This window comes from Drosophila willistoni, unplaced genomic scaffold (assembly GCF_018902025.1).
Source record: "Drosophila willistoni isolate 14030-0811.24 unplaced genomic scaffold, UCI_dwil_1.1 Seg129, whole genome shotgun sequence".
Lineage (NCBI taxonomy): Eukaryota > Metazoa > Arthropoda > Insecta > Diptera > Drosophilidae > Drosophila > Drosophila willistoni.
The window spans coordinates 189,204-199,455 of NW_025814089.1; the positions used below are offsets into that span (position 1 = coordinate 189,204).

At 38.8% G+C, this 10,252-nt stretch overlaps 1 protein-coding gene across 1 annotated transcript; it reads right to left on the reverse strand.

The window, feature by feature from the left end:
- Window positions 1–5,268: 5,268 nt before the first annotated feature.
- On the reverse strand, window positions 5,269–5,958 carry LOC124460824. Its single transcript, XM_047012409.1, has one exon. The coding sequence runs from the start codon at window positions 5,956–5,958 to the stop codon at window positions 5,269–5,271; it is 690 nt and encodes a 229-aa protein (XP_046868365.1).
- Between the last annotated feature and the right edge of the window lie 4,294 nt (window positions 5,959–10,252).

Consider the following 10,252-nt stretch of genomic DNA (forward strand, 5'->3'; position numbering starts at 1 on the left):
TGCAAGACACCGGAAGGAGGAATTAGACGACATGTCCCCCCATATTGAACCACCTCACTGCATGTGGTCATCTTTCTTTTTTTTATAATTTTTTCCTCTTTTTTTTTTTAAAGGCCTGTTGCCACGGGAGCGTGTCATTCCCCTTCCGGTTTCTTTTTATTCACATATTAACGCCAAAAATGCAATAGGCGCAAAAATTTCCCCTCGTTTTGCTAATTCCGCCTTGCCTGACATCTGCCGGCGTGAGAATGCGGTCTTAGCAAAACGCGTTTGGGGCGGTTACTTGAAGAGTCAGCAGTTTTATGCAAGCCGAGGCACGCGTTGGTCTCAAATATCACCATCACCAGGTGAAGCATTTTCCGTTGGCCAAGTGGCCTAGATTATAATTTTCGTGTTTTGTTCTTTTTTTTTTTATTTGGCATAGGTCAGGTTTGTGCCTGAGCAATTAATTATTTTACTTTACTACGCGTCTTGCTGACATGGCTTGCATTCAACTGTGGAGCTCTTCCTACTATTGTCTAGACCCGTAATGTTTCTAGATTCTCCCCGAAGGGTGGTTAGCCCAATCATGGCTTCTAGAAAAATTACGGGTCCCTGCTCGGGCGCCAGTTATGAGTTTCCATTTCCCTTATAGGGGAATTCTTACCATTTCCTTCCTTAGATACAAGGATTGGACTTGGGAAACTCGGGATTCTTACAGTGAGACACAACACAACACTTGATTCACAACGTTATAAGATTTTATTTAGTTGTAATTGACATAACTAGTTCTACGTCTAAACTAAGACTGCCTGCTCTGTCGAGCGTGGTCCATTAAATATACCCCGAGATGCCCAAAGGGCGCTGGCTGCGGTGTCGTGCCGCTGGCAGCGGCGTTGGGATCGTGTCAGAAGTGGGTCGCCTCTTCCGGCGAATTCTGCTTACCGGTAGTATTCAAAGACCGGCCAAAAAGTGCTTATGCTAGAAGAGGGAAGTGAAGTACCTAGTGTGACCACGGGGGTCGTCTTGGGTCACATATTTTGATAGGGTCGCATAAACATAAGTTGCTTACTTGGCTAAGTGTGTTTACAGGAAATAAAAGATGTAGGTAGCTTAGTTGACTAAAAGATATGGGTCGCGATGCACGCGTGCTGTGGGTGGTCTGTTTGTGTTCCTAACATGTGTGAAAGGTGTGTGTATAGTGTTGGTGTTCCTAACATGTGTGGAAGGTGTGTGTATGGTCAAGGGATGGTGTCACTTAGAGGGTATTTTGCCCGATGCTCGTTCAGGCGCTTCTGGTAGAATGTGTTGATCGAGTCCCGCTGTGATGGGAGAAGCCGGGGTGCGGGGCATGGTCTGATAATTGAAGGACAAGGCGACCCAGGGGTGCTGGTTGTATGAGAGGAGGTCTCGTGTGAGGATGAGTGTGCTAACTTATATATTCTTGATCAGGATCAAAAACCGAGTCGATCTAGCCATGTCCGTCTGTCCGTCCGTCCGTATGAACACCTAGATCTCGGAGACTATAAGAGCTAGAGCCACCAAATTTGGTATGCAGTCTCGTGTAGTATGTACGCTTATCGAGTTTGTTTCAAATTTTTGCCACGCCCCCTTCCACCCCCGGAATTTACATAAAACTGTTTTTCTTAAAAAGTATGGCAGATAGAGACATCAAATTTGGGTTATATACTTGTTTAGTTGGCGCGCAGAAAATAATTGTTCCAACTTTTTGCCACGCCCCTTCCGCCCCCGGAATTTACATAACTCTGATTTTCTTAAAAACTATGTAGGCTACCGACATTAAATTTGGTATGGAGGCTAGCTTAATAGACGCGCAGATATTGACTATTTAAAAATTTTGCCACGCCCATTTCCGCCCCCGAAAATTAAACAAAACTGATTTTTTCGAAAACTAACAAAGCTAAAGTCACCAAATTTAGTATGTATACTGGCTTAGTATGCGCGCAGAATACATATATTTTAATATGTTGCCACGCCTACTTCCGCCTCCATAATTTAGAAAAAACCGATTGGCTCTTGCAATTTTTTGACCATCGCCATCAAATTTGGCAGACTAATTAATCTTATCTATTTCTATCAAAGTACCAAATTTGATTGAAATCGGACTAGAAACATGCAAAATATACGTATGAACGTATTTTGCTACGCGATCCATAAGGGCAGAATCGGCCGTTGGCTATTGGCGGCGCTAAAGTGCTCGTGTATTTGTAGAGTGAGCGAGATAGCATATGGTATGAGCATGTTAAAACAATTTAATAGACATACATTTGGTTTTTGAAATTTTAAATATTTGTTTCACCTGGTGTATGGTATACCCAAGTCGGCGAGACGACTTACTTACTTCTTATTTTAAACTGATTTCGAAAGATTTCACAAACATCATAGAAGCATAGTAATTGCCATCAAAAAATTGTTTTGATTATTATTCTTATACTATATAGACTAACATTTTTGAGTACTTAGTTATGGCATTGCTACATTTAATGGGTAAATTTCTTTATTGTACGGGCTTACTCACTGTTGTAATAGCCCTGCCACGAGTCACATTTCAATGGCGGTTGGGCGAAAAGATGCCCATGATGTCGATTGACTATCGCCAAATGATATGGAACATTGGAATATCGGCCCTGGCTGAATTCTCTGCATTTGTGTTCCAATGAGATAAAGGAAGGAATTCGAAGGATCCACAGCTCTCTGTTTGTTATACCCTGGACGGGTCTTTGCTGCACAATGTTTGTAAAAAATCTTTTAGTCAGGCTGGTGGCCTTGAAATATACGGAAGCTCCCGAAGCTAGACATATTCTATATATTTCCACATTGGTCTACTGCTCCGTTTTTTTTTTGGCTTTCGAGATGATGCTCCACTGGACGGTTATCTTCTTCCTCACACGCGATAATATTCCAACATATATAAATTGTCCATCAAGAAAGCTTATTTTCAATTAACAAATAACATAACGTCTTTGAAATAATTTGTCAATTAAAGTTCCCCAAAATTGGCATTTAAATGTTATAAGAACTTTATTATATTACTACATAGGAATACGTTATGCATATTATGGATTCAATTTTTTCTAATTTTATCAAATTCTGGTAACTACACAGTCATACTGTATACATATTTTTTGGTTTTGTCCAAATTGGCCAAAATTATGTTGGCTCTCTAGTTTCTTAAAAATTACGTCAACCCGGAAAAAGTTGTAAAAAATAGTTATTTTGATAGTTTTACATTTCTATCCGTATCCTTAACTAAAGAGCAAAAGCAAGGACAACGAAAACGACACCACATACCGGACTAAGGGCAATCAAGGAACATAAATTTTGATCACATTTTATTTATAAAATATTTTTGAAAGTGTCCCTAATTCAACTAACAATACATATGTTATTAACCCCAAATTATGCTCTCAATCAAGGAGTTAAACAAATGACACTGGGTAAACCCTTTTCTCCACATAGCGAACCACAGGAAGTGATGCCTATAATCTGTGTGAGGCGATTATACATATTTTGGATGTTGGTTCACCGGAAACTCCTATGCCAATTTGGCATAGGCACACAGGTGAAATATACTCATTGATAGTAGCCTCTTGTAATAACTCGATCAAGGCTATATCATTATGACCCTCATCATCAACTTCATCATATGATATATGCGACTCATAGTTGGCCACTCCGAAATCCTGAGGCTGTGCCTCATCTTTAACGCACTACAAACTTAGGACAAGAAGAGGTCAATTTCAAGATTTGTTCGTTTGTCCTGTAATGATTATTACCTATTAAAAAGATATATGAAAAGGGTATTGATAAAGTTTGCTTACTCGCCAGTTAAAACAAATTTGGGATGTATAAATGTTCCAACCAGGAACAGTAAATAATGATTTTTTTTTTTTTAAATGAAAAAATCATTTTCTTATAGAGGACTTAGAAAAGAATAGATTACACAAATAACTATATTTAATTCAATTCAATTTTTTTCAATTTTCTTCAAAAAAGATCATTATTTTGAGTAATTTAATAAGAATTATCCATAAAAATCTTTTTTGATCAAAAAAAAAATAACCAGAGGGCCGGAGCTAACTTCGACCGCGTCAAAGTTTGTATACCCTTGCAACTTTTATGGTAACTCTTTTCTTACCTATAGCCATCAAAAAGGAAAAACGTTTAAGCTGGAAAGGCTAATGTTTGCGAAAGAACGGCCTACAATCTTAGCATAGGAAAAAACTAAGATATTGATCAAAGTCACTGTTTTCCACCGATCGTTCCTATGGGAGCTATATGATATAGTTACCCGATCTTTATCAAATTCGGCGCAGTTATTAAGAGATATATTAAACTAACAAATGTTTAATTTGAAATCGCGTTAAAAGTAACGAAGTTATTGATAAAAGTCACTGTTTTCGACCGATCGTTCCTATGGGAGCTATATGATATAGTCACCCGATCTTCATCAAATTTGGCACAGGCGTTTATATGTGTAATAAACTCACTAATATTAAATTTTTCGACAATAGCTTAGAAAATAACGAAATTATTGAGAAAAGTCACTGTTCGTGACTTTGCGGTTTGTATGGGAGCTATATGATATAGTGGTCCGATCCGGCTGAATCCGAGATATACAAACTATGCAGTATATACAAACAAACATGCAAAATTTCAACTCTGTAGCTCTGTAGCGTTGATCCAGACGGACGGACATGGCTTATTTAACTCGTCTTGGCGTTCTGATCAAGAATATAAGTTAACAAACAATCTAGCGAACTGCCCCTGCACTAAGTCTTAGAAGAATCTGTGCAGCTGCAACGTCGATGTGACGAATTCCACATAAGCATAAATACGCTGACACAGCGTCTGACCAAGAGCTCATAGCATGACCATACGCCTTACATATTTACTTCTTATGTATTTAGCTTCCCACCAATGGCAACCTCTAACAGAAACCAGTGGAAATATTCAACATAATAACTGGCGCCCAACCGAAATAACGCAGAGAATCCACACCCTACCAACATGTAAGTATCTGTTCGGAAAAAATAATATTGATGATTCATAAATTAACTTTGCTGGTTCGTTTTGTATAATAAAAATAGGTTTGCGTTTTATTCCATGTGTTGGTCTCTGTTAACAATAAGCAATTAACTAACTCAACATAGATTTCTCGTTTTCACCACACGCTTGCTATTGCATCAGCCAAAACGGTGTGACCATGCGACTTAATGTTAAAAATAATAAAAATACAAAGATCGTTACATTCAAATAAAGTTAAGCTTAGAATTCCACCTTGGTTATGGGACGGGTCATCTCTCCGGTAGCTGTCTTTAACTTAAGTGCTCGTACTAGACCGTCTGGGCCAGGAATCGTCTCGATAATGCGGGCCAGGATCCATGAAACCAGAGGAGTATGAGAATCCTTTACTAGTACGAGATCATCAGGCTTCGGGTTTTCCGATTTCATTAACCATTTTGGTCTTTGCTGCAACGACGTAAGGTACTCAAGATGCCACCTTTTCCAAAAGCCCTGCAACATGGCCTGAGATTGCTGCCAGTAATCCAATCGGTTTGCCGGCACTTGGTCCAAATCTCCATCTGGCACTGTGGTGTAAGGACGACCGATCAGCATGTGAGCGGGCGAAAGATAGCCAACGTCTGTATCTGAAGTGGCACAAAGAGGCCTTGAGTTGATCACCGCTTCCACCTGTGTTAACAACGTATGCATTTGTTCGAATGTAAGAACGGCGTGGCCGATTACTCGGTGTAAATGAAGCTTCACAGAGCGCACAGCCGATTCCCATTTGCCTCCCCAGTGAGGCGCAAGTGGCGGTATGAACTTCCAGTTGATGCCTTCGATCGATAACGCCTCTGCTATCTTGTTATTGTGCAGCTGAGATTGAACTAATTGTTCCATTTCGTTAAGACTTCTTTTGGCTCCCACGAAATTTCGTCCATTGTCGCTGAACATCGTCACACATTTGCCTCGCCGTGAAATGAAACGTCTAAGAGCAGCCAAAAATGTATCAGTGCTAAGGTCTGTTGCCAGCTCCAAGTGTAAAGCTGAGGTAGCCATGCATACGAAGAGACATATGTATCCCTTTTCCTTTCGAGCGGTCCTTCCTTTATGTGTCTTCATCATGATTGGGCCAGCATAATCACAGCCTGTATTTTCGAACGGAAATGCTTGCCGAACTCTCACTGCCGGTAGTGCGGCCATCAGTTGGTAGCTGGTATATGCTCGCTGTCTGAAGCACTTTATACAGTTGTGAGTAACTTTACGAATCAGATTTCTGGCTCCCATTATCCAGAAACGTTGACAAACTATGACAAAGAGGGCCGAAACTCCTGGGTGTAGATTATGTTGATGCTCGTGTTCCAAAATCAGGTGAGATATACGATGCTTCCTCGGCAAGATGAGCGGATGCTTGGCTGAATATGATAACTCTGAATTATTGAGGCGACCTCCTACACGTAGAAGCCCACTGTCATCTAGAATCGGCGTCAGGGTACACAGCTTAGAGCCTTTTGGTACGCATCCTTCATTTCGTAGAGCTTTTCGTTCTTTATGTTCGTCTTGAGCTTGCTGCAAACATAGGTTCCTGGCTGCCTTGTACTCGTCATAGGTTACGGCGAAAGTATCTGACTTTTCTTGGGGGTTTTTCATGTGTCGGATGAATCGTAGAATGTATGCCACAATGCGCACAAGTCTAGGCCAGGAAGAAACACGACCAATAAGTTCTTCGAGGGGAGATGACTCGTTCATGCTTTCCGCGAGAGTAACTAATACTGTAGCCTTCAGCTCTTTTCGGTACTCGTCATCTGAAATTAAGTTAGAGATTTGTATATCATCTTCGTTACCTAAATTAAGATGTGTCTCAGCCAGCCAGTCGGGACCCTTCCACCAGAGAGTAAACGGGAGTAAGTCCTCAGCCAGCATTCCTCTAGAAGCGCAGTCTGCGGGGTTTTGCTTGGTATTAACATGGCGCCACGAGTCCCATGGTATTACTTCCAATATTTCTGCAGTACGATTGCCAATGAACGTCTTCAAACCAGCTGGCAAGTGGTTCAGCCATGCCAACACAATTGTCGAATCACACCAAGCGTATACGGTGATGTCTAGATCCTTCCAAGCTAATTTGATTGATGCGATCAGCCGACTTAGTAGAAGTGCGCCACATAATTCCAAACGAGGGAGCGATTGCTGCTTAAGTGGAGCGACTCGTGTTTTTGCCGCAATCAGTGAAACCTCTATGCTGCCATCCTGGTTCACGATCCGAGAGTATACGACTGCTGCGTATGCTTTTATTGAGGCGTCTGAGAAGGCGTGTAACTCTATTCGTTTGCCGACATACCCAATATGACGCCGTATCTTTAACTGCCTTATGTTGTTAATGTCTTCGCGATACTTACGCCATCGGTCTGCCAGCTTAGTCGGGAGCGGTGAATCCCAATCTAGATTAAGAAGCCAGAGCTCTTGGAAAAGGATCTTGAATTGAACAATGAACCATATGTGAAGATGTCAGACTTTGGTTCCCAATGTATTGTAGTATACTTTTATGAATAGCACATAGGCCACATACTTTTAGGAGCAGATTATACGTAATTAGAACTTAAGCATAAGATTATACGTAATTAGAACTTAAGCATAATGTTTAGCTTTAAGTACCGTTAAGGACACTAGCCATAAGACCAATGTAAATGTTCTCCTATAAATACCGGGCTTGCGGCCCCAATAAATCACTTGAAGTCAAACCTTGCCTTCGCCTATTTCATGGCGATCCTGCCTAACATTGGCAATAAATAAAAAGGCAATAAAATACAATAAAATTCCTTGCCATAAAAAAAAAGGGCAAAGTGAAAAAAAAAATCAGGGCAGACCACATTAACAAATGCCAAAGGATATAAAGGAAGCGCTCCAGAAGGCATTGGAGGAGTGCCCACTGGACGGCCCACGGCCGCTAAGCATAGAAGAGTACCGGGCCAGGCAACCAGCAGCAAGAGCAGAGCTTGCTAGAAGGAGGAGAGAAGAGGACGCACTGACGGCCATCCCCCTGGTTTTAAGGCCGAAGCGACGAGGCGGCCACCAGGTCCGTTTCCGGAAACAGCGGGCGGCCCTACTGGCCCAAATCAACAACGATCCGCCACCACCCTGGGCGGAAGCATGCAAGCTGTGGAATAAAATAGATGAGCTGGAAAAAGTGCACCAGAGGACCAAACAGGCGAGACAAGCAACAGCAGCAGATGCAGAAACAACAACAAAAATTTAACAAAAAACAAAAAGTGTGCTATTATATGTAGGCACCTTTGTGGCAAGAGGCGATTTTTGCGCTGCCACTATAAATAATTAATTAAATAAATAATTACTAACAAAATAGGGAAAAAATAAAATGAAAAAAAAATATTATATTGTCCGAAAAATTTTTCTTGAATAAGTCTATCATTGCCAAAACTACCCTAGAAAAAAAAAAAGAAAAAAGAGAAAATACATATATACACATATATACATATACATATGCATATATACATAATTGAAAAAAAAAAAAACATATATTTATACAATTAAAAATTAAATTCCAATCAGCCGCATATACCCCAACATACCCTAACAAAGAACACATGTCAACCATGTGCACTCAAAATTGCACAAACAACATAAGCACAGTTGTAAAGCTCGCCACAATCAGCTTCTAAAAAAAAAAAAAAAAAAAAAAAAAGCTCAAGTAAATTTCACAAAGCTTGCAAGCACACATAAAGCTTTCTGATCGCAGCAAGCTCTACAAGATAAAAACTGCCCAATAACGAAGTCTACATACCCTATAAGAAAAATTACAAAATTTTTTTTTGGATATAATTAAATATTAGAAAATAGAATTTTAAACAATTTGAAAAAAAAAATAACAAAGAAAAAAAATATAGAAGAATCAGAAAATGAAATATTAAGAGAACAAGATTATTTTAAGGGAATTAACATAAAATAAAACCAAAAGTAACAAAATTTCAATGGACCAGAACATAGAAATTTCAGAAAGCATACAAGTGCCTAAATAAAACAATTTATATACACCCTCAAACCATAAATAAGCACCTTGAAACTATCTTCGACAGTTACAATAGAATAAAGAGTAGCAGTACAGACATATGCAATGAATCAAGCAGTAAAAACTTCACTGAGCTAATATACAGTTTAAATAAACAACTAATAAGTATAGCAACAAAACATAATATAAAATTCACAATACCGGTAGATTCGAATCTAGAAGCAACCTTTGAGCCTCTAGTAGCAAAAGACACAGAAGAACCAGCTGTAAAAGATAACCCAGGAGACATTCAAGATAAACCAGCTGTAAAAGATAACCCAGAAATATTCAAGATAATACAAAACCAAAGATGGTGCAAACAAAGATTGAATTTCTTAATACAGCTTCTAAGCTGATTCAGGAGTTTGATGGTGGAGTAGAAACAATACAAAGTTTCATAGATTCACTGGAATTAATCAATGAAATAAAAGCAGAACATGAAGAAACAGCTATTAAAGTCATAAAAACGAAACTAAAAGGGGACGTTAGACTACTAGTTACTAATGAAAACACTATAAATGGTATAATCCAAACATTAAAGAAAGAAATTAAGGGTGAAATAGTTCAGGTAGCAGAGGCAAGATTAATGAATTTAAAACAAAATGGCAAGAACGCAAGTTTATTCATGTCAGAAATAGAAAATCTTACTAAATCATTGAAACGCGCATTCATAACAGACAACGTAAACCCTGAAACAGCAAAGAAATATGCAACTCAAACAGCAGTGAAATCAATCATAAAGAACTGCGATAACGAAAAGGTCAGAACAATAATAGAAGCAGGCAATTTTACTGAAATGAATGATGTTATAGCTAAATTTGTAAATACATCTACAAATATAGAACAAGATCACAGCGTGTTTTATACCAAAAGAAACAATTACACAAATAGGAACTCGTACAATAATAATAGAAATTATAATAATAATTACCAAAATAGAAACCCAAATGATAATACTAACTATAACAATACTAGGAATTACAATAACTATAGTAATAATTATAATCGAAGAAATTATAACAATAGAAATACCAAAACTAATTATCCTCCTAACACACAACAAAATAATAATGTCAGATTTACAAATGTAGAAGAAAATTCGGAAAACTCCGAAAGTCCTCTGGTGTAAAAAATCGAACAAATAAAATATATAATTTAAATTGCAACCTTAATAGCTACATAACT

Coding starts and splice junctions, on each gene's coding strand:
- LOC124460824 (XM_047012409.1), bottom strand. CDS start 5,958: ATGTTCAGCGACAATGGACGAAATTTCGTGGGAGCCAAAAGAAGTCTT.